The sequence below is a fragment of the Ochotona princeps genome, chromosome 15 (assembly GCF_030435755.1).
Source record: "Ochotona princeps isolate mOchPri1 chromosome 15, mOchPri1.hap1, whole genome shotgun sequence".
Lineage (NCBI taxonomy): Eukaryota > Metazoa > Chordata > Mammalia > Lagomorpha > Ochotonidae > Ochotona > Ochotona princeps.
In genome coordinates, this window is record NC_080846.1 from 7,010,713 (window position 1) to 7,034,823 (window position 24,111).

The 24,111-nt window shown below is 58.1% G+C and overlaps 2 protein-coding genes across 2 annotated transcripts in view; one reads left to right on the forward strand and one right to left on the reverse strand.

The window, feature by feature from the left end:
* Nucleotides 1-24,111, forward strand: part of TST (thiosulfate sulfurtransferase) — a 254,633-nt gene that overhangs the window by 59,501 nt on the left and 171,021 nt on the right. The gene's annotated exons all lie outside the window — the stretch shown is intronic.
* On the reverse strand, nt 1,458-22,484 carry CYTH4 (cytohesin 4). Its single transcript, XM_004589531.2, has 13 exons — nt 22,418-22,484; nt 16,852-16,934; nt 16,076-16,140; nt 15,343-15,409; nt 14,244-14,362; nt 13,202-13,282; nt 12,435-12,547; nt 10,376-10,524; nt 5,562-5,673; nt 4,171-4,247; nt 3,784-3,855; nt 3,241-3,395; nt 1,458-2,205 (listed from the first exon to the last, which is right to left on the reverse strand). The coding sequence occupies exons 1-13, from the start codon at nt 22,434-22,436 to the stop codon at nt 2,133-2,135; spliced, it is 1,185 nt and encodes a 394-aa protein (XP_004589588.2). The 5' UTR covers nt 22,437-22,484; the 3' UTR covers nt 1,458-2,132.

Genomic DNA, 24,111 nt, shown 5'->3' on the forward strand with positions numbered 1-24,111 from the left:
CTCGGGCGGTCCCAATGTCCTCATGATCCTCTCTGCCTCCAGACACTTTCACCTGCTGTTGGGCAAAGGCCTCCTCAATGAGCTGAATCAGTGGTGAGGACCCACCAGGCACGGAGCAGGTGCACAGACTGACACACCAGCAGCATTCAGCCCAGGGGTGGGGATGGAGGGCAAACACTGGGTGAACTCATCACAGGGTCATCTGTGTGTCTTACCAGCCCTGGATACCAATACATGGGGTCCCCTAACGTGGCAGGCCCGGCTCAGCCCTGCCTGTGCCCTAAAGGAACCCTAATGACTGTTCAGCCCCTGGGGACTTGCCTGCCCAGCTTGGCAGCCCCAGCGTCCTGGGGAGAGAAGGATCCAGCTCCTACTTCCTGCTGAGTGTCCACCTTTATCTCTGTGGAGGGAGAAGGTCCCAAGGGAGTTGGAAGCCTGTGGTCCATGGCCGAGGATACAGACCACTCGAGAGCTGTACTGGGAACTTTATTCTGTCTCCTGGGTGATCCCTGCACAGTTGTGCAAGCCCAGAAAGACCCTGCCCCTCCCTGCCCTCAGTGACCAGAGAGGGCAGTGGGCCGGACACAGGTCACACATCCAGTGTGTGCCGAAGGCAGGCGAGGAGCCCAGAAGATCCGAGTCTGGCCAGTGCTCCTCTCGCCGACCCTGGCTGAGCTCCCACAGGTCCCATAAGGCTCTGCTCCCAGGCTGCCAGGGGTCTGCGAGTGTGCTTGCCCGGGCACAAGGCCTCCCCCTACAGGTGTCCAGTTTGGATCTTCTTCTGAGTGGTAGCCTTGGGCGCTTGCACACCTTTAGAGACAGGGAGCTCACCTCCTCATGACGCAGCTGCTTCACCCAGGTCTGATGGAAAGTGTGTGCCTGTGTGTGTGTGTGTGCCTCTCTCTGTGTGTGTGCCTCTCTGTGTGTGTGTATGTGTGTGGTGTGCTAATCTTTCTATGTCTTTCACTGTTTATGCCTGTGTGTGTCTTTGGCATGCATGTGTCTGCATGCGGGTCTGTGTCTACATGTGTGCACAGACTTGCGTGTATGTGTGTGTGTGTGTGTGTGTGTGTGTGGTTGCCTGGTGACCTGCTCTCCTCCAGGGCATCGACCAGCTCCACTCGCCCCCCTCAGGCTGACTGTGGGTGGAGACAACGTCTTCTTGCCGCCCCCCCAGAGGTGCTTCCCTCCAGAATTCCCGGGGCTTATAGGGCAGCAGGAGTTGAACTTGAACGAGAACAAACCTGCAGCCCTGAGACAGAGTTGCCTTCACTGGCAGGCAGTGAGTACACTCCAGGGGTGCTGGAACCAGGAGCAAGGGCACCCCTCACCACCAAGGGGCTAGTGGGGGAAGCTGTGGGTTGGGCTCTGCTTCCCCAAGCACAAGCCCTGTGTCCTGCTTGTTGGCCAGGTCACTGCCTCCAGGCAGCCTCTCAGGCTCTCTCCTGGCTCTCCTGTCTGTGTCCAGTCTGCAAGACGCACTCTCAGGGTCCCATCTGCTCCCCTCACCCAGGGGCACATCCTCAGGGGGTGTGGAGCCCGCTCCACTTCTCTCTTCCCAGGGGCCTCCAGTCCAGAGCTGGCCTCAGTGCACAGAGAGGTAGGGGCCACCACCTCTCTAGTCCCTACCCTGCACTTTGCAAAGAATTTGCAATGACCTGGGGGAGGGCACCCAGCCAGTCCCAGCTGCACTGCTGGCAACTCCTGGGCTCCCATCCCTCGGTTTGGGTCCCGCTCTGGCAAGGAGGGCCAGGCTGGGGAGGAGCTACTGGGATGTCCTGAGCAGGTGGAAGGGAAGGAGCAGGAGGCAGAGAGAGCTCAGGAACCCCACGTTCCCTCCTGATTTGAGGGCAGAGAGCTATGAGATGGAAAATCGAACCCCGGAGGGGAGCAGGCCACTGGCCATGGCGTGGCTTGCTCTGGCTGCTGACTGGGCTGCTTCCGACAGAGACATTCTTAAACCTTCTTTGGAGGTGGCTGGGGCTCAGGCCCCTGCGTCCCCTACATTCAGCTCAAGGTAGTGCAGGTCAGTGGCCAGGACAGGTGCGCTAGAGTGGGAGGTCCCACAGGTCGTGGGGGGGGATGGGGAGGCGTCACAGGTGGCTGGCCCTCAGCGCCACCCCCCAGGAGGCTCACTGCTTGCTGGCGATCTTTTTCTTCCGAGCAGAGACCAGGTCATAGAAGGGGACGCGGGTGATGCTGGCTCTGTAATGAGAGCAGAAAGGAAGGTGATTGCCACGGGGTCAGACTCAAGGGCAGGGGAGCCCCAGGGAAGCATGGAGTTGTTCCATGGCTGGGCAGAGGCCAGATGACCTCAGCAGGGACCAGGCTAGGGTGAGTCAAGCCTTGGTCACTCTGCCCAGGGTGGCACAAGGAGGAGGAGACCCCAGATCAGAAGCAGTGACACAGGCAATCCTGCTCCCACGTGTCTGGACCTCTCTTCTGCTTGCTGCCTGCTGCGTCCAGCTGTCCCTTACGGGCGGGGAGGCCCTAGGCAGATCTGCACCCTCTCTGGGCCTCAACTTTCTCATTTGTTGAAGGCAGTGGGAAGGGATCTGGCCCAGAAACCCCTCAGGGGTATTGCAAAGCCTCCTGGATAAAAAGATCTTAGAAGTCATTGGGTTATCGTCACTGGCTAGTAGTTGTCACCCTGGCCAAGGTCTTCACTCAAAGCCAGGATGGGAGTGAGTCTGTGTTCCTTCCCTGGGGGTGGCGGGCACCACAGCATTTCTCAATGGGACGCTGAGGAAAAGCCTTGTCCCTCCAGCGCCTGGCCTGGCCACACCCCTCCCCCGTGCATGGGTCTGTGACTCTCTGGCACCCTCTGGAGGAACCGAAGCTCATTGCCACGTGACTATGACCTTGCCGGCCACCCTGGGCAGCCTCATCTGCCACTGCCCAATCTCTCCTGGTCTCTGGGGGGTGCTGTCCAGGTAAGCCGGCCCCTGTGTGCCTGCCCATGGCCGTCCTTCTCTGGAGGCATCCCTCCCTCCACATCCACAGGTGTGGATTCAGGATCAGGGCTTCTGGCCTACCACCTGCTCCAGGACACTGGTCTGTGCCCCCTCCAACCTCAGGTCTTACGACCTGGCAGGGCCCATGGCATGTGGGTTGAGCGACGGGGTTCTTCGTGCTTAAACTAGGAGGGACACTAGGAGTTAGCCCTCTTTACAGCAAGTCCTGTGTTTGAGTTCTGGAAGGTGCTGCAGTGCTGCGTGCCCCGGCCTCGCCGCCCCTTACCGGATGGCCTCGATCCATTGGTCACGCTCCTCGGCGCTGGAGGCTGAGATCCGGTAAGACTCGTGCTTGCCCTCCACCACCTTGCCATCGCCGTCCGTCTTGCAGGCTTTGATTTTCTGGCCCCGGCAGCTGGGGTTGTAGAGCTCCAGGCAGAACTGCGGGTCAGGGTGTGACCGGGTGAGGGCAGGGCCTCAACGGGGTGCAGGGGACCCCACCCCAATGAACTGCTTCCCCATTGGGCCAGGGGAAGGCAGGAGCGGCTCCATGCCACGCCAAGCTCTGACTCTGTACTGGGCTGCACCCAAACCACCCTTCCCGTGGGGCCAGAGAAGAAACAGGAGGGAGGGTATATGTAACCTCTCAAGGTCAGCCAACAGTGTCACAGTCAGGCTCTGTGAGACAGCAGGGACCATATTGACACTGAGTTGTGCACAGGGTCCCTGGCCCCATGTAGAGGGTATGGTGGGCACAGCCCAGTCTCGCTCCTGGAGAGCCCAGCCCAGCCATTAGACACCCCCTCCACTTTTGGGGCCCAACACCCACTGGCTTCTTGGGGTCGTCCACAGGCTGCACTGAGAGGTTCTCCAAGGGGATGATTCCCCGCGGCTCCTTGTCCTGCGGGAAGGAGGTGGGGGACATGAGAGGTTGGCCAATGGAGTGTCAAATTGAAGGCCAAGGACGCGACATTTCCCAGATTCTGACCCCCACCCCCAAGTGTGCCCATTTCTGAGACTGTCCAGCAGGGGGAACATGGGATGGAATTAAAAACTCAGCCCCATTTCCCCTCATTCCTCAATTTTCCCCATCTGTAAAATGGCAGTAGACTACAGAACCTCTAAGGTGTCCCCAGCTCTGGGCAGGGAGGGTGGAGGCGACTGCTTCGTGGGCCAGTTGGGGAAGGAGTGGGTGAGGGAGGCAACATAGGCTCACCGTGGTGAACTCGAAGTAGTAGAGGCAGTTGTCAGTCAGGATGAACCAGCGCCGTTTCCAGGTCTTCACGCGGCCCCCTGCAAGGGCCAACAGCGCAGCAGATGAGTGCTCCCCTCCCCCTTCCTGAGGGCCTCTGATGCTTCTACCCCCTCCCACCTGTGGAGCCCCTGCTGCTCTCCCCCACACTCCCCTGTGTCCGGGATGTCTTCTGAGCTATTTGCCCTTCTGGGCCGGCTTGTGCCAGGGTTCCTAGGGATCAGGCCTTGGGGACAGTGGCTGTTGTCTCCACATCTGGCTTGTCCTGCAGCCTGCTGCCTGCCAGGCACCGGGCTGAGCCCTCCACCTTCCCCTGGCCAGGAAGCCAAGAGCTCTGAGGTTTGAGACTCATTTATTTGTCCATCCTTGTGGCTACCTCCTGAGAAAGGGATTATGATCAAGTCCATTTCTCAGATGAGAAGGCCGAGGGGTGGCATGGCTGCTACATCTGCTCCCGCAGCAGAGCCACTAAGGTTCTTGCCACTCTAGCCCAGTCTCCTTGTGTCAGAGCCCAAGTTCTTGGCCCATTCTGCTGCCATGTACTCGGCCCCTTGGGGACCCAGTCCCCAGCTTAGAGAGCCAGAAACTGGAGCTGAGGGCACCGACTCCCCATATGTGGGGGGCAGGCGGTGCAGTTTCAACCTGGGGCTCTGACTTAGAGCCTGTAGGGATCAGGGCAGGTGTGTGGGTCGCACACTGGAGAACAGAGGGCCCTAGGGGACAGCTGGAGGGCACCTGCTCCTGTGTGTGTCATTCAGCAGCTCTGGAAGCTGCTCAGGGCAAGGCAGGGCTCCTTACCAGCCCTGGAAGGCCACACCCACTCCCCCCACACAGGATGAGCTTCCGGGAGTGGATGTAGGGGTGGCGGTGTGTGGGGTAGCTCTCCTGTTAGATTTGGCAGCTGTGGCCTCAGCAGCTCCATCAGCCACATCCTGTCATACTCCAGCCCCACTCCAGTCCCCCTTTGCCTACAGCTGCCACTTGCAGGCTGTGTGGCCTAGGGCATTGCCGGGAAAGGCCAGGTGTCTGGACCCAGCCCCTGCCTGCACACTATAGGTTCTGAGCAAGGTTTGCCTGCCCTGAATCCCCCCTACACCCACTGGTCCCGACCCCTCTGGGGAGAGCAAGCAGACTGCACCTGCTCGCAGCTGCCCCTGCGCTCCCCACTGCTAGAACAGCCCCACCCCTCCTGTTCTGTGCATGGGTGGATGGGAGGCTGGGGCAGGCAGACAGCTAGTTGCAGCAGGGTCAGGAGGCCTGGCATGGTCCCCACTCCACCCGAGGCTGCAGGGAGTGTGTGTGTGAGTCAGCCATATGCCTGTGTCCATATGCTAGCACATGCCCAGTAGCCTCACCCAGTTTGAGCAGCCAGCCCTCACGGTCCGGGTTGAAGAAGGTGTGAGTAAGGTCATTACCATCATCTTCTGGAATGGAGAAGGGTTCACTCTTGATGCTGTCGAAGAGATTCTGTCCAGAGAGAGGGAGAGGGGCCTGGCCTTGAGTCTCGGAGGCCTCGGTCAGGCTGCTCCCATCCCACTCTGGGCAAACTCCTTCCTTGTCCCCAAGCCCTTTCACCCAAGCCTCCCTGCTTGGCTCCTTGCAAACACAGCTGGCCTGCACCCCTGTGCCAGAACAAGCTTCCCTCCCCTGTGCCACAGCGGGGCAGAGCAAACCCAGGTTGGCAGCTCACACTCATACACTCACATAAGTGTAAGCCACACACATGCACACACATATTTCCATGGTATGCACACACATATATGCACACAACACATGTGCATGTACACATACAAGTCGATGTATATGCACACACAACATGTACACACACAAGTCAGTGCCCACATACAAGCATGCACATAATGCAAGGCATGCATAAGACCTCATGCATATGCACATATGCCTCATGCATATGCATATATGCCACATGCATATGCACACATGTATGCTCACACATATTCAGGGTCAGGGACTCCCAATTACACTTATGGGAAGGAGTCCCTCTCCTGCTTAGGGACCAACCACTGGAATGTCCTGGTGCTCTGCGACGCAGGGCTGCACAGAGCACCTGCCAGGGCCCAGAGCATGGGCTTTTTAAAAGCAGAGGCCAGGGTGGGCTATTGTCTGTGGCTCTCAAAGGCCCCTCTCCCGCAGCCAGTTGTCTGGTTGGGCTCTGCCTGAGAGGCGTGAGTGTCGGGGAAGTCTCCAGGAAGCCAATTTCAGTTCTCCTTGGTGGAAATTTCTGGAGCAAGAGCTGCTGAATCACACCTTGTAGGGGATGAGCTGCTTGTCACTGGAGGTGTTCAAGCTGGTGGGCCTCTCTGGGGACTAGAGGTGGACCCTGGCATTGCATCATGTCCCTGGTCTCTGCATGGCCCGATACCTAGACCTGGACTCCACAGAGCATCTACCTAGAGCCCCCCGTTCCAAACTGTCTGGCTCAGCTAAGTCAAACCAGACCTGCCGCTGCCGAGAATGCCTCGGAGTGCACCTGCAGGACCTTGAGCAGAAAAATTCCCCAAGGCTCATCTGGTTCTTCCCAAGCTGGGGAACCGGTGGCTTCTGGGCAGCTGGTTGTGAACGGGAATCTCCCGGACCTGCTGGAGGGGGCCCTGCAGCCAGTTTGGCTCTGTTGGGGGAGGAACAAATAGAAGCGCCCCCCCCACCCCAGTCCCTGACTCCTGCCCCGGGGTCCAGCCTCACCCTGGGAATTCCCAGGTGACTCTGGTGGGCCGAACGAGGGCTGGGGCTCCTCAGCCCAGCATCCGGCACAGGCAAATGTCTGCAAAGCCAGAGGAAGTGGGCAGGGGACTTCGGCTCCCCCAAAGCCACCGGGGCCCCAGCAGCTCCTGCAGCCACCGCGTCTGCTGCACGTTCTTCCCCCACAATCCCCCCGCAGTGTCTCCTGCACGGTCAACAGCAGCCGTGTGGTTGGCTGACACCCCGCATGCCGGTCCCCCAGCCCTCCTCCCCCCACACTGAGCATCTACACTCTCTCATCCCCACCTCCTCAGACTTTCTGGGGACATCCACAAATCACCTTTTCTTTCCTTTCTATCCCACCCCATCCCTGCCACTTCTCATCCACAGGTTCCAGTGGTGGGAAGAAACTCAGGTAGGGAGATTGCTGGAAGCCCGTCTCCCTGCTGACTTCAATATCTGCTTCCAGCAGGGACATGGGACCCCAGCCAGCCCGGAAGCTTTAATTCTGATTTTTGGTTAGAGGTCTGCTAGGTAAGTTGACAGCTTGGAGCTTCCCCAGCTTTCTCTGCTCCAACACAGACGGAAGGGGGCCATGAGATACGGAGCACCGGCATCACTGAGTGCCTGTATCAAGCTGAGCCTGAAGCCAGAAGTATAAAGGCAAATTGATCCCGAGTGTCCTGGTGGCTGGACTTGAGAGTCCCCCTGCCAGGAAGTCAGCTGTGGTGGTCTCCGAAACTTGCTTTCCAGGCTATGGGTCAACTTGGTCTCCTTTCCAATTCCTCCTCTTCTGGAGTGCCGTGTCCTCACTTGGGACTGGGGATAGGAGGACATGTAGTGCTGACCCTGGGGCCCGGAGCACGGTTCATTCTGACCTTGTAAGAGCACCCTGGAGGTCCAGGAACTGCCTGGAGCTGGAGATGCCAGTTTGGGGCAGGGGAAAGGGGGAATTCCCTGCCTGGGCCTCAGTTTCCCCACCTGCACCCTGGCTTCCTCTCCTGGCAGCCCTGGACCACCAAGTGCACAGCGAGATCAGTGTGCACTTGGTGCTAACCCACTTCTGGATGAGAATGCCGAGGCCAGAGCCCACGGCCACGTATTTATACCAGTCAGTGCACTGACAGGTACACCTGAGCTGGCTCTGCACAGGGCAGCACTAGTTCAGCCCACCCCCACTCTGCTGCCACCCTTAGGATCTGTCTGCCCTCGGGGCAGCCTCTTTTGAGCTCACAGATCTGTTTTGATCGGGTTTGGAGAGTTGGACCCTATTAATGCGTGGCCTGTTTTCCACCTGGACAGGATGCAAGCTGGAGCTACACATAGAGAATCCTTTGGTAGAGCAAGGAGCTTTGAGGCTCCAAGGTGCTGAATTCCTGATTCAGACATGGGGGGAATGGGACAAGCTCTGCTGCACAGCGGGCTAATCTTCCGCCTGTGATGACACGCCATCCCATATGGGTGCCAGTTTGAGTCCTGATTGCTCCACTTCTGATCCAGCTCCCTGCTAATGCACCTGGGAAAGCAGCAGAGGATGGGCCAAGCGCCTGGGCCCCTGCACCCACGTGGGAGACCTGGAAGCAGCTCCTGACTTTGAGCTAGACTGGCCTTGGCCATTAGTGAACCAGCAGATGAAGATTTTCAAATACAAACAAAATCAATCTTAGAAAGAGTGGGGACCAGGGAGTCCAGCAGATAGGGGAGACGCTCCCTGCTCCCCAAATGCATGCACAGCCCCGGCTTGCCAGGCTTCCATGCTCTGTGCTGGGCAGCTAGGGAGCTGCTCAGCTGCCCGCATCCTGTGCTCTGGGAGCTCAGAGAGGTGAAGCCACTTTTCTAACATCTCACAGCCCGAAAGTTGGGTCCTCAGGGCTAGGCGTGGTTCCGTGTCTCTGCGCGAATCTTCTCTTACACAGTGCCAGTCTCTCTGGGCTGTGCAAGTGGAGAAGCAGCCCTTCGCAGCACCAGCATCGCAGGCTGAGGGGGAGGCTTCCATAGAGATAGTAGAGCCAGACCCCGGAAGCAAAATGTTACAAGTTCCACATGAAGGCCTCGCATTGTCAGTGACAAAGGGCTCAGATTGGAGGAACAGCAGAGACCAGAGACATGGTAGGTGCAGGCCCACTGCGGGCCAATGGCAGGGCTGTCTGGCCTAGGAGATGGGGGCAGAGCGAGCTTTAGGGAGGTTCTGCTGGACAGGGGATGCCTGGCTCCTGCTGCCATCACGGGAGTCTGCCATGATCACAACTGCGCCGGGCCTGGTGCCAAGGTTCCTTCACAATTAACTATGCTTCACAGTGACAAGCGCCACTCTGCAGCTGGCTCAGGCTCTGCCCTGTATGTCTAGAAAAGTTGCCATGCCCAGTAGCCAGCCGTGTGACACATGGCCTTTCTGGTGCCTGCTCGCCACGGTGTGGGAACAGTGGCTGGGCCCTGGATGAGTCACCCCGAAGTTACCTCAGGGTCATCAGGGGTCAAAGGGGCTCGTGGGATTTGGTCTGAACTTGAAGCTGTTCTCAAGTCCTCACCTGCATGGCCCAGGTGGGCAGAGGGCTAAGGGGTTGGGGGACAGTTCTCAAACTACTACAAAGGGCACAGGATCGTTGCAGATCCAGGCACACGGTGCTGCCGCTGGCTCTGGGGGTAGGGGGATGCAGGGCACTGAGCTGGGCAGGGTCAGGAGCCACTAACTTACATTGGCTAAGCCAGGCTCTCTGTCCCTCCCCTTCTTGTGCTCACATCTGCTCCCGGGTAGGAAGTGAGCACAGTCCCCATGCCATCCTTGGGAGCTCTGGACACATGCCCCTCAGCCAATCAGGAAAGTTCCATCCTTGTCTCTCCCCTGGAAAAACTCTTATGCTACTGTCAAGGCCCCATTCAGAAGCCACCTCCTCCATGGAGCCTTCCAGGGTGGCACTCTCTCCCTGACTGCTGGTGATGGGGCGGGGGGAGGCAATGGCACCATTCTCTGTGCCTTCAGAGCCATGTGGCTGTGGTCAGCGTGGCAGGATTCCTCAGGCCTGTGACACATGCCTGTGTCACCTTCCTCCCAGACTGGGAACTTCGGAGGGGCACAGCCTTGTGGCTGAGTCATCCCCCACAAGCCCTTGGCTGGGCACAGGACCTGGCACAGTGAGGCGGAGTGGGGCGGATTCAGGAGGCCTTGGGCACTTAGGTGTTGCTCTGTCCCTGTGTTTCATGAGGGCCTCAGGTCCCACTCCTCTCAGGGGGAACAGGGACTCAGACTGTTCAGATCCCTTTTTGGGGGATGAGGTCCTAGAGGTTTCAATCCGGGAGGGCTTCCAGGAGGAGGTGTGTATGTGTTGGGAGAGGAGTAACCACCACCTTGAAAAGACCCTTTCCAAACCACCTTCTTGCTGATGGTCCGTCTCCACGTGGTCAGCTGCCTGGGGCACACATCTCTGCAGCAGACAGCCAGGGAGCAGGCTGGCAGTCCGCCGACCCCTCTCACCCGAAGCTGCTCTTCCGGCAGGTCGCGGCCTCCGTTGATGCCCCGGTTCATGGCCATGAAGCGCTCGAAGGGCGGCCTGTCACGGACGTTGGGGTTGTGCAGGCTGGTGTTCAGCATGATGACGGAGAAGGACAGCACGTAGCAGGTGTCTGCGGGCGGACAGCGGGTCACCGTGCTGGCCCCTGAACACACTCCCCTTCCTCTGAGAGGGCGCGAAAGGCCCTAGTCCCCATTTTCCCTCCTCCCCCACCACTCTCACTTGCAACTTGGGCTGTCGCAGGGCCCCTGCCTCGCCACCCTCGCACTTGTGCTGAGGCTGGGCCCCTGCAGGGCACACCCGCCCCTGCCCTTTTTACTCATTGAAATCTTCCTCCTCCTCAGTTCTGGTTAAAGCCCCCTCCCGCCGGGCCGGGCCGGCCCCCCGGCCCACTCTGTTCTTGGCTGCCTCCTCGGAGCAGGGAACACTCATTGTTGGCAGTGCAGGGCAGCTGCATCACGTGCCACTCAGGAGCTCGCAGCTGGCAGGGGCTCCAGCTGCATGAGTCAGATTTCCCGTGCCAGGGCGGGAGGCTAGGCTGAGGCAAGTGCCATGCTGATCTTTGGCAGGGTACCTAGTTCTGGGGTCCGGAACCAGGGTCTGGCTGGCCTTGAGAAGTACTACATCCCCCCGACCTTGGCCTTGGCAAGCATTACCTTCCCTGAGCTTCGGCGCCCCGATCTGTGACACGAGGAGGTTGAACGTCGAAGTTCAACCCTGCAGCCGAGCGCTGTGGCAGCCAATGAGGCAGGCACTGCTGGCATTCCCACTTAACAGATGGGGAAATTGAGGCAGGGAAGCCACACGCCCAGGGGCACTACCCTTCCACTGTGCCTCCCCTCCTGTGTTGGTGACAGGACCCCGGTCAGCAGCTAGCACACGCTCTCTGCCCTCATGGGACACTAAGACTCAAGGAGCTGAGAGGAAAGCAACAAAAACAGCAATGACTAGGAGGAGAGCCACAGGGACAGACATGCTCTCCACTGCACGGTCCCTGGCACAGCCCAGGGCAGGGGTGGTGAGTGACATCACCTCCCTGTGCTGGGTATCTGTTCTTTATCTGTGTGTGTGTGTGTGTGTGTGTGTGTGTGTGTGTGTCCTGTTCCTTGCACGCCTGTGGGCTGTGCTCCCCCTTGTGGTTGGGCCAGCCATCACCATCCTTGGGATGCAAGGACTTCGCTTGCATAAAGCAAGCACTTGGTTTGTCCCACCCCTGCCCCCCATCCCCCGGGGCCTGCTGGTTGTTGCTAGTAGGCTAAGTGTGGGCTAAGAGAAGAGGCCAGTGCACAGGGAGGGGCGGGAGTGGGCTGGCCTCCAAGGTCAGCCTGGGGGGAAGGGTGTGGGGCCTGGCCTTCATGGACCTCCTTCTGCACCCCTCTGGCCACTCCGTACTGCCCCTTCTATGCTCTGCACCTTTGTTTCAACTGAACTCCTGCAGCCAGCCAGCGTATGATCCCGGGGGAAGAGACGGCTTGGGCTGCCTGCCTGGTGGAAGTTCTGGCTCCGCTTCTTCCTCCAGCTGCCTGGGAGGCAGCAGGTGCAGGTTCAAGTATCAGGTCTCTGCCAACCCCATGAGGCCTGGGTTGAATTCCAGGCTCTGGGCTGGTTCCCTGTCCCCCACCTCCACCACCAGGCTGTTGCTGGCATTTTGAAACTAACTATGGTTTTTACCTTTCAAATACATTTAAAGACAACAAAATATAAATAAATAGAAATGTAGACTGAAACTCCTGCCCCAAAGGCCCTTCTCTCCCTTTAGTGTCCTGGAGGCTTCCTAGTCATGCCTCACAACCCTATTCAGACCCTACAACCTGGAAAAAGCCATCCTGGAACAGCTGGCTCCCTCCATCCTCTGCGGCCTAAGTGTCCTGGGCCCTTGTTCCCAGCCCCCTCCCCTCCAAAACATCCCGTCCTGAGGCACCTGAGCCAGATGGGCACTCAGCGAAAGGCCTGAGCTCCCAGGGCCTGGGTGCCAGATGGCAGCCTAAGGGGCAGGGGCGGGGCACCTCCTAGGCTTTGCACCTGCTGACTGGAAGACGCCTGGGTTGCAGAGGCAGTAGCGGGCGGCGAAGGCCTCCATCATGCGATCAATTTTTTGGGCTTCACCAGGCAGCCGGAAGCTCCACAGAAACTGCCTGGGGGATGGAGGACAACAGGCTCAGGGCCACCGCAGCCAAGCCACCCCGTCCAGCCCAGCCACTGCCTCTCTGTCCTTTAGATGGGGGCAGGAGGAGTGGGAGTGCTTCTGGCCTGAGCAAGCGCCAGGCCCGCAGGTGGCAGCACGCTCTACTGTGTCTCTGAGGATACCAGGGCCACATGTCACACGAGAGGAGACCAAGACACAGACTGGTGATTGTCACACAGTGGCTAGGTGACAGAGCCAGCGTCTGCAGTGTACTGTCTGTGCTCCTGACGGCTCCTAAGCAGAAAGCACTAAACACTCGTACAGGTAGCAGGGTGCACCAGGCTAGATTAAGGAAATGAGTAAGATCAGCATGGGTCCCCAAAGCAGTAGAATGGCGGTGGCGCAGCTGATGGTAGGAAACAATCCTAGCTGTGGAGGAATGGGCCAGGTGCTGCACCCGGGACCAGGAAGTGCACCTGCGTGCCCAGGTGAGCTAACTGCTTTGTGACCGGTGCCACCACCCGCTCGTGAACCTTGTTTCTCGCTTCCTCCCCTTGGCTCCCGCCCTCTGTGGGTGCTTCCAGGCTGTGTGGCTCGTGATGACACTCCCAGCTCCCCCACCTCCCCTGCCACAGGTGCCTCCCACCCCACAAGGGCTGCTCACCTAAGGGCCTGGACCAGGTTGAGATTGGCAAACTCATGGCAGTCTACGAAGGCCTGGAGCACCTGCAGGTTGAGGGGGTCCCTGGGAAGAAGGCAGAGGGGAGGGCACATTTGGGGAACCTGCTGGCACCCACTTCCTGCATGTAGGTGAGGAAGGTGAGGAGGGTTCGGGCTTCTGTCCTTCTGGGCTCTGAGCACCGACTGGTCCACTCATGTCAGGCCTGTCCCCAGCACACGGCCAAGGGCACAGCCCTGCCCTCCCACATGCACACGTCCATACACGCATATACACACATGCACGCCCCCCCCCCCCAGCTTTGATCTTGCCCTGAGTAAAAACCTCCCCCCTGGGGGATCCCACTCCTTGAGCCCTGCTTTGCTCATCTATACAATAGGTAGAAATGGGCCTCCCCCACCTGTTCCCTTTGCCAACTCTGAACTCACTAGCCATATTCCCAGTCTGCCAGTCTGCCCAGATGTAGGGATGTGGCAAGTTGGCGATAAGGGCCCTTGGCTGGCCAACCCAGCTGCACCCCTGTCCCTTCCAGGCCAGCTCCTGGCTCCCAGCTGTGTCAGCCCCTGCCCAGTCTCCTCGCATGACCTCCACCTCACCCCTTTCTCACTTGCTTCCAGTCTCAGCAGCATGCTGTGACCTGAACTGCTTGTACCCCAGGGCCTTTGCACTGACTGTCCCTGCCATTTCTGCATTGTTCCCTGATGTCTGCGTTGCCCAGGCCCTCCCCCTGAGCCCCTTCTTCAAGTTTCACCTTTCCCAGGAGGTCCCTGTTTAAGATCGCACCCCTCCCACTTGCACCCCCATCCTCGGGCCCTCGCATTCTGAGCTGCAGCCCCTGCTACCTTTACACCTCAGACTGCATCATTTATGAACATGGTCGACATGGTGCGAATTTTGTCTGTCTCGTTCACTCATGTGAATTCAGGGCGTAATAAATGCACGAACAATGGTCCCTCAAGCCCTAAGCAGTCACACACACGCACCCTGCACACCCTCATTTGCTGCCTCCCCAGGCCTGACCCCTCACCTCTCCCCCAGGTAGTTGCCAATAGCTGTCTTGTTGAGGCCTTCGCCCTTGTACAGGAACTGGGCAATGTCCTGGGCAGTGGGTGGCAGCAGCTTGTGCTCTGTGAGATATTGGATACCCTGGCAGATGGGAAATGGAGTTTGTGAGTGACCTGTGCCACCACCACAGGACTGGTGGGGAGGAGCAGGTGGCATGCCGGGCATCCTGGCAGTGGGCACTGCCTGCTCTGGAACATCGTGTTTCCTCTGTGAGGGGGTGAGCTCCCCATCCCTGGGGGCATGTAAGAAGCTCAGGGCAGGTGCCATGCACCGGGCTCCCCCAAGTGCTCTGTGAGGCGCCCCGTAGTCTGGCATTCTTGATTACGCGCCTCGGCCTCCGCATCCAGAATTCTGAGATTCAGTGAATCAACCATTTCTTTTGTTCCCTGTAACGTCTATGACTTAAAAATAGAGTTTCACTTTGTTGCACATGGAATTTAGGTCTATTGTGTAAAAGTTAAGGGAAAACAATCCAATAAAATCCAAAAGAGCGGAAGTTGTCAGAGCCCTCCCCTTCGGGGGGTTGAAGCTTCCATGTAGCCCTTCCTCTCCTTTCTAGAATACAAAAATTAAAAAAAAGAAAAAAAAAAAGAAGAAACAAGAGTGGCCCCAGCTGCCTCCTACACCCTGCTTGGATGATGTGGCGGGGAAGGCGTGGGTCCCTATTGGCGGGCAGAGGTCTGCGTGGGCCGCTCTGGGCTGGAATGGGCAGAGATGGCCATCGTAGTCACTGCATGGGGCTCCCTACCTTCGTGTCTGTCTCTGCAGGAAGTGGGGAGGGGCGTGGGGAGCAGAGACTGGGGGAGCCCAGCCTTCATTCCAGTGCTCCAGGCCAGCAGACAGGGCAGGAGTGGGACTGTGGGACCAGCTGCCCGCACCCTTCTGGGGCTGAGCCGGGGGCTCCGAGGGCTCCAGCATCCATCCTCACAGAGGAGGGCGAGGAAGCCCAGGGTGGAGCCGGGGTGGCCCGAGGTGTGGGCACAGAGCCTCCACCCCAGTCTCTCCCGTCCCGGGGCACTGGGTGGATGCCTGCCCCCTGTTTTCCTCCCCCAGCCACCTACCTTCATGGGATCCATGTTGAACTTCTTACGCCCCACGCTCAACTCCTTCTCCTTCTGTGCCAGGCGGCTGTGGACAGGAGCCTGTCACCTGAGCCCCTGGACCACCCGCGGCCCTGTCCATCCCCCCACCCCTTGCAGGTTTCTTTCTCCCCACTAGAGTGTGGATTTCCTCCCTCAGGGACTGGTGGGGGTACCTGGGGCAGGGAGAGCAATGTGGAGTCCCAGCCGAGGGGCTTGGTGGGATAGCATTTAGAGGGGCCTGTGCCTGGTGGGGAGTTGACACGGGGGAGGGTGGGTGGTGTGTCAGGCTCCAGTTTCTGGGTGAGTCACTTCCTCTCTGGGCCTCAGTTTGCTCACCTATAAAATGGGGGTGACAGCCCCAGCTGCTGCCACCCCGCAGCACTGTGAGAGCTGGTAGTGGGTGCTCTGCGGTTATGTTGTTATGGCTGTTGTGGCTGGAGCAGGGAGCTTGGAGACACAGGGTCATGTATGTGTGTGTGTATGAATGTGCATGTGTGTGTGTGGTTTAGCAGTTGGAGAATGGGGGTGGTTTGGGGAGCAGCAAGCTAATCAGGTGGGACTGGGTGTGGGGTGGTGGCCACCATGCCCCTCCCTCCCTGCTGCTCTCTCCTTCTCTCAGGCCATTCTGATGTCCCCAGGGCCCTGGCTGGCTCCTACGTGATGCCTTAGGGACCCTGCTAACCTGTGGCAGGGTCCCACATGCCTCCCTCACCTCTCCTCCACGCTCTCAAAGCAGTCGATCTGGGCAAACACTTCAGTAATTTCATCCTTCAGCTTCTGTAGGTGTGAGAGGGGCCCGGGAGGGGATGTGAGTGGCATTGACTCCAGGCCTGAGCCCCTTCCCTCACCTCTATCTGGGATCTGCAGTCCAAGGGACCTGGGTCCTGCCCAGATGCCTCCTACTCTCCAGTCCCAGGCCAGACTGCCCGACTTCTGTTCTTGTCTTGGGAGGCCCTCCACCTGTTCTTGTCTCTCCCCTGTTAAGCCCTGCTGCCGACTTTCTGGAGCCCAGCTCAGACCCTGCCCACATTCTGCCCCAGGGCTCCCTAGTGCCCTCACTCCTTGCATCTGGCAAATGCCCCAGGACCCTCGGGAATGCTGGCTGTGGGGCATCCTGGGGGCTTGTCCTGGACTCAGGGTCCATGGGACCTGGCAACTCCTATCTGTGTGCTCATAGCCCAGTCATGGAGTGGCCTCCTTCCCATCAGATGCAACCTGATCCTTGACTCGAGCACCCGCTACGCTCTGATGGCAGGATCATTACATTGCACCTCACTGTGCCCTGGGTCCTCTCTGGGGATCTGGCAGCTGAGCCCAGGCCTGGACACGGCTGTGGTGGAGGTTGGGGGAGGTCCTACACTTGCCTCTTCTGCCAAGGACTGGGGCTCTGGCCAAGCAGGTGTGAGGGTTGGTCCATGGATCTGGGCTGGGTGTGGAGGCCTCAACATGTCCTGGGGCATGAGCGTGGGTATGGGCATGGATACACACCTGGATGTCCTCCAGCAGCTGCTTCCGGTGCCATCTGATGCGCTGTAGCTCCTCTGCCTCCCCGCTGCTCAGCTCTGCCGGCTCTGGGGGGCGGGGAAGGACTCTCTCTGTGCCACCTGGCTGGCTGCCCTCACCTCCAGGGCCTCACAACTTGCCTCGGCTTAGATCACCTCCTCCAAGAAGCTGTCCCTGACCACTTGCCTTCCAACCCCCCAACAAAGACTCCTGCAGGTGTGGTTGGCAGACCTGTCCTTCTTGTTGATCACCGGTGTCGCTATCAGCTCAGAGCTCTGCCCCAGCACCCTCAAGGAGCCTGGGTGCAGTGTAATCCCTCAAGGAAACACCCATGGCTGGCGCTGATATCCCCTGGGTTCCCTTTCATCTAAGATACCATTACAGAAATAATTTATGGGGTCCGGCATGGTAGCTAGTGGCTGAAGTCCGCGCCTTGAACGCACCGGAATCTCATATCAGTGCTGATTCTAACCCCAGAGTCCCCACTTCCCATCCAGCTCCCTGCTTGTGGCCTGAGAAAGCAGTTGAGGATGGCCCAATGCCTTAGGTCCCTGCACCAAGGGAGACCCGGAAGAAGTTTCTGGCTCCTGGCTTCGGATCGGCTCAGCTCTGGCCATTGTGGCCACTTGGGGAGTGAACCATTGGATGGAAGAGCTTCCTCTCTATCTCTCCTTCTCCCTGTGTATCTTCCTTTCCAACGAATATCTTTCCAATGTATATCTGCCATAGCTTCCTGATGTGGGAAGCACAGCCACCTCTGCCAGGCAGCGGCTCCTGCTTGCTGAGGTCCTTTCATCCTCACCCCACCTGCAGTAGGTGTCATTAAGCTGAGAAAGGCTAAACCACTGCCCCAAGGCCACACAGCCCAGAAGGGAGGATGCCACTGAAGCCTGGTCTCTGTCCCAGCACAGGGGGATCCTCTTACCATCTGGAGTGAGCAGGGATGGACCCTGCTGGGGGCTGTCCCCTGGGTGTGGCAAGGAGGCAGCATGGAGCCACAAGGATAAGCTTTGCTCTGCCTCCTTGGTTGCCCAGACCTCTGCATCTGCTGCTCCCTGTGCTGGGATTCCCCAGCCTTCTCCTCCTCTCTGGCTAGCTGTAGCATCCCCCCTCCTGTCTCCTTCCCACTGCTCTCAGCATTCCTGGGGCCTGTGGAGTCCAGCAACCAAGCCGTACAGTGCTCCAGGGTGGATAATGTAGGCTGAAGCGCCCATAGTGAGCATGGAGGCCCTGTTTGCCCAGGCTCCGACTGGCCACTGTCTCTGTGTGGAACTGGACACCAGCTTGGCAAAAAAAAAAGTCTGTCCATTGTTACCCTGCAGGTAGAGCCCTGGGCATGACAACGTGGGAATGGGCTGAGCTGGAAGGTAGTATTGTTGGGGTCTCCATGCAAATCATCCAGACCCAGTAGACACTATCCAGAAGGAGTGATGCCTGCAGGTGCATCTTGTCCCTGCCTTCTGTGAGCCTGAAAGAACTGGGGAAACTGAGGCACAGACGTGGCCAGCAACAGACACAATCAATGAGATCAGGGCTTCCCAGGGCAGTGGGACCATGTGGGAGTGGTGAGGAGCTCACTGTGTCTATCGATAAGTGGGTCACTGTCCCCTGCCCTTGGGGACCCTCTCCTAAAAGGTGGCACTCCACCAAGTGCCCCTGAGCCCCTGCGTGGCCTTGATGACCCTGGGCTGCTCTATCTGACATGGCTGGCCCCAGGGACTTCCACCCCATCACCCACATTCTCATTTCAGAGCTGAGGACACTGATGACCAGGGAGGACAAGGACTTGGCCTGTGAGTGGCACCTGCGACTCTCGGGTGGGCTAGGGTGGGGTCTCAGTGCCTGGCACAGACTTGGGGGGTGGCAGAAGGAGGAGATGCACTTCATTGTTGTGGTCACCCTCATGGACACGATGGTGAAAAGCACATGTATGGGTCAGAGGCCCTGACAGGTATGACACAGCCTGGGAGAGGCCAGATGCCCTGCTGCCCGTGCCCTTTCTGACCGTGGCCTGGACTGGGGCTGAATTCTCTCTTTCTCACCACAGGGCCTGCCTTGGCAGGAGCCTCACCTTGATGGGAGGCAGGAAGCATCGCCACCATGGAAACTCATCCTCTCCTCTCTGTTTAGAGGTGGGTTATCTATTGATTCCTAACTCAGGGTTTTTCTTTGAACAATTCAAAATATTCAAAATGTTTGGGCTTGGAGCAATGACTCAATTGACTAATCCTCTCCTTGGACGCACCAGGAACCCATGCGGGCGATGGTTTGTGTCCTGACAGCTCCACTTTCCATCCAGCTCCCTGTTCATGGCCTTGAAAAGCAGTGGAGGATGGTCAAAGCCTTGGGACCCTGCACCTGCGTGGGAGACCCAAAAGAAGCTCTGGCTTTGGGGAGAAAAATCAAGGATAGATATTTCTCTCTGTTCCTCCATCTCTTTATAAATCTGACTTTCCAATGAAAAGAAATAAATACTTAAGAAATGCTTGCAGAAGTGTAGAATGCAAAGATAAGTTGATTTTGATGACACTGAGCAAGGCAGCCATGGCTTTTTCCTGGTATGCACATTATTGTCTTGAACAATTCTGATATATGTGGGGTCAGATGTTTTGTACTAAAATACATTTCCCTTCTAATTTCATTTTCCATGAACATTTTGAAGCTACTGATTTGTCTGAGAGATGGAGAAAAACTTCCTGACTGTTGGTTCATTCCCTGGATGCCCACAGCAGCCCCTGGCTGGGGCCTGAGTCAGAGCTGGGAGCTGGGAGCAGGTGTCCCATGTGGGTGGCAGGACCCAGACTACCAGCGCCATCATGGCTACCTCTCAGGGTGTATGTGGCGGGAAATGGGATGCAGGAGTCCGGAATCAAACCTCTATCAGCTGGTTCATTCCCCCAAATGTCATCAACAGCCCAGGAGTGGGGGGCAGGTCAAAGCCAGGTGCCCAGAAACCCCTCCTAAGTCTCTTCCAAGGTCAGCAGGACCCCAGTAACCTTCTCAGGGTCTGCCTGGAAGGGCTGGGGCTAAAAGGAGTCGTTCTGTCATGGCACACAGGTGTCCAGGGAAGGATCTACACCCCGTGTCGCAGGCCTTTGCAATTCGTGTCTAACCTGTTGCTGCTCCAAACGTCCATCCCTTGTGAACATCTGGATGTTTCATTGGACTTTGAGGAAAGATATTTTCCACAATAATACAGAATAAAAAGATTTTGCACACCCTGGAGCCAGTGACAGCATCCCTGTGGAGCCTGGTTACTTCCTTCCTCTGCTCCCGGACCACTGACCCCTCTGTGCCTCCCAGACTACCACCTGCTCCTTCACACTGCCCCCGCCCCCACCCCACCACCCTTCCTCTTTTGTAACTTAGCTTTCCTAGGCTCTGTGCCTGCAGCTCCCTGCCAGGACAGCTGGCTCACTTCTCCTTTTGAGGGGGCAAGAGGAGGCCATCCTGGCACCGCTGGGAAGCTGTCCTGTTCCTGCGGAGGGTGAGCGGTGCTGGGGCTGTTCTACTGGCTGGCCGGGGGGCTGTGTGAGCCCCAGCTCTGTGGTTTCCTCTTCCCCAGTGAGGCTGCCTCTATTTTTAACCGGCCAGCTGGGTCCTTCTGCACCAGCAGCCACCCAGCTCAGTGCTGCCTTTTATCACCTTGGGGCTTCCTGGCTGGTGGGTCTCACAGCCCACTTAGGCCCCTGGGGTTGGGAGCCCCACCTGCTCTCCCACCTCCTGTGTGTCTACCCTGAGGACACAAATCAAGGATGGAAAACTGAGTCCCCATTCTTTCAGATGGAAGAGGCCCATCCCACCCATGGGCAGGTGTAGAACTGACCCTGAGCCAGATCGCACAGACCCCTAATCCTGGCTCACCCCCACCGTCCACCACCCACTACCTCTCCAGGCTTCCTGGGTCAGTCCTGGAAGAGGACAGCCAGGCTGAACTCAGAGTGGCCACTGAGGAGCTCTGATTAAAGCTCAGGTAGTAACAAGGTAGCAACTTTCCCTGCCACCTCTTCCAAGAAGTCTTCCCTGATCTCTTCTGCCCCCATGGGGACGGTTGCTTACTCCTATGTTCTCAGGCTGTCAGAGCCCTGCAGGATCAGCCTCTTCCTCACTGTCCACTCTTCACCCTGGGTCAGACACTCCCCTGGGGTTAGGCCAGTGGCCGAGCCACCGCTGACCCCTGAACTGTGCCCAGCATAGCATGGCATGCAGGAACAGGGTGCACAGAGTAAATGAATGACAAGATGCACCAGCCAAGGACTGCCTGCAGCTGCCACTCAGCCACTTCCCCCAAGGGCTGGCTGGAAGCGAGGCAGAGACCCTGCCCCTCAGTCTGCCCCATGCTGCCCCACGCTGAGCCTCTCCTGCCCCTGCCCTGGGGCGCTGTCTCTTCTAGGCTCTCATCCCTTCCCTGCTGCTTACTGGCCACATGACCTTGGGCAAGTCAGGCCTGGCCTCCAGTTCACCTTTCCACAGGGAGGGACAGGGACAAAGGCGGTGGGGCCAAGAGGAGGGGTGTGCCCCGTTTCACCCTCATGCCTGTGAGTGAGCCCACACTGCCCCCACTGGCTTCCCCCTGGCCTGCTAGCTATTACCAGGTGGTTGCCGCTTTCTGCCACAGCAAGATAGAGAAGCAGGCACTGGGGTAGACAACTATGCAGGGGACCAGGGGACACCATGGCTCTGCCTCCCCCGCGGGGTTCCACTAACTGGGGTTACTGGGAGTGGCTGGCAGCTCTGCCCACCATGTTCCCCTGGGTTCCCCAAGGGCGGGGCCGGCTGCCCTACATCAGGTTGAATTAAAGAGCAAGGGTTTGGCTGCTGAGCAAAAGTGAAATCACCCCGACTTGGGGACCTGAGCGGTTCCTGCGGAGTGGAATTCAAGGAGCTTCTGGAACATTTTGAGACAAGGTAGAGGGACCAGGTCTCTCTCCCGGACCTTCTCCTTGCTTCCCCAAATCATGCCCCTGCTCTGCCCCCATCTTGCCAGCCTGCCACCCTCTCCTCTGCCTTCCCCCAGGCTCATAGCCCAGGAAGTGAGGAGGGGCCGGACGAGGTGTCCCTCAGCCATTCCGAAGGCTACCCCCAACCTCCGAAGGCAGCAAAGGCCTCCAGAATCCTTGACTCTGGGACAGCGTCACTGCTACTACCAGCCTCATGTCCATCCCAGCCAGCCACTTTGCCCAGCCCACCTCTGAGCCCTTGCACAGGTTATTCCTTCCCCCTGGAAAGTTCTCTCCCTGCTCAACTCCTGTTTCCCAGGATCCCTCCCCTGCTTTTTATCACCCAGCAATGCAGTGACATATGACACATGCAGGTGACGTGGAGCTGTCTTCCCTGCCTGCCTCCCCCACTAGAGTGGGGACCCCAGGGATAAGAGCTCTCGCCCTTGGAACCCAGCCTGGGCCTCCTGCCAAAGCTCCTGTTTGCTCTCTGCTGCTGCCTTCCCATCTGTGTCAAGTTCATGCACAACTGATGCTGCAAAGAGGGCAGCACTGTCCCACCCGACGCAAGAGAAGCCTCAGACCCGGAGGAGTTGGCCCCGGGTGCCTACCTGGGTGGCACAGGTTCATGACGAAGCTCTCGGTGCAGGTGGGGGAAGGTGGCTGTGCTTGTTGCCCGCTCACTGCGGCTGCTCGGCCCACTGGGCGAGGACGTGTCTCTTGCATGGCCACGGGCCCCTTCCTACTGGCCCCGCCCAGCTCTGCGTGTGGAGGAAGTGAGTGCAGGGGGCTCTGTTACAGGCTCCTGACACAGCGGCACTTCCTAAAACCAGCGAGGTTTCAAACGGGCAGTAGGGAGGTTTGCATTTAGGGTGCCAGCAGTGAGTAACACAGACAGAGAAGAGGGGGGAAGAGAAGGACAGCGAGGCCAAGGGTCACGCACAGCAGGTGCACACACAGTAGGGGGGGCATGCACTAAGATTCAACTGAGGGATTTATTTGCCCATCTTCCCACACAAGCCAAAGGGTCACTCAACTTAATCTTCCTAGCCGGGCCCATGTGTCCTAGCCACAAGCTCTCTGACAACACCCATTGATAAAAGGTTATGCAGTGCTGGGAAGGGCTTGCTATGGTTCCTTTTAACCAAATGCTTGACTTTTTCCTGTCTAGTGACCAATTGGGTAATATGTTCCGTTTTCCTCTTCCCCATCCTAGGCTGCTAGGAAACAGCATCAAATCTCAAGTCTGTCTACAACTGTTCCTCTTCATCCTAGTTTATTTATTCATTTGCTTTTTCTTTTACAATATTTATTTTTATTATTTTATCAGAAAGGCAGATCTGCAGAGGGGAGAGACAGGGAGGTCTGTCACCCATTGGTTCACTCCGCAAATGGCCACAATGAACTGGCTTAAAGGCAGGAGCCTCCCGTGCAGGTGCAGGGACCCAAGCACTTGAGTCATGCTCCACTGTTTTCCCAGCTGCATTAGCAGGGAGCTGGATGGAAAGTGCAACAGTCAGGATTTGAATGGAGCCAATATGGGTTGTTGGTGTGGGAGGTGGAGGTTTAGCATACTATGCCATATCTATTTATTTTAAAGTTAGAGGGACAGAGAATGAGGGCGGTTGGGGGAGAGACAGAGAGATCATCCATCTGCTGATTCACTCAAGCACCTGTAATTGCCAAGGGTAGGCCAGGCCAAAGTCAGGGGCCAAGAAATCCATCGTTGTCTCCTGTTGTGAGTAGCAGGGACTTGAACACTTGTAGCATCGCCTGCGGCTTTTCAGTGTGCACATGAGAAGGAGGCTGGGTTGGGAGTGCAGGCTAGACCAGATCCCAGGCAGGCACCACGATGGGAGGACGTGGGTGCCACAGCCCCAGCCCTGCAGCTGTTTCCTGGCCGTAGCTGGACGTGGTAGGGACCGGCTCAGCAGCTTGGCCTGCTGCCTGGGTCCTGGGGCTTGGTGTTGCTCTGTCAGCATGTGGCAAGCCTCCATTTCCCTTCCTGTAGAAGGGAAACCACCACACTAGGCATTCTGTAGCCCGTGCCTTGTCTTTGTTGGGAAAAGGTGCCAAGAAATGGTTGTGAAATAAATGCTCGTTCCTCTCGGCTTCAGGATGCCAACTGCCTTCCGCGTTTGCTTTCTTACTTGTCTCGGGTCCCTTGGGGATAAGGGAGAGACTGGTATGGACTGACTGGCAGCAGGATGGGAGAGTGGGGGGAGGCACCGGTGGGGGAGGGTTGGCTGACTGGCACCAGGTTGCAGCTCTGTGAGTGACGGCTGGGTGGCACCAGATGGAGAAC

Coding starts and splice junctions, on each gene's coding strand:
- CYTH4 (XM_004589531.2), bottom strand. Junction 16,141..16,851: donor AGCTGCTGGAGGACATCCAG/GTGTGTATCCAT, acceptor TCACACCTACAG/AAGCTGAAGGATGAAATTAC. Junction 5,674..10,375: donor TGCCGGAAGAGCAGCTTCGG/GTGAGAGGGGTC, acceptor CTCTCTGGACAG/AATCTCTTCGACAGCATCAA.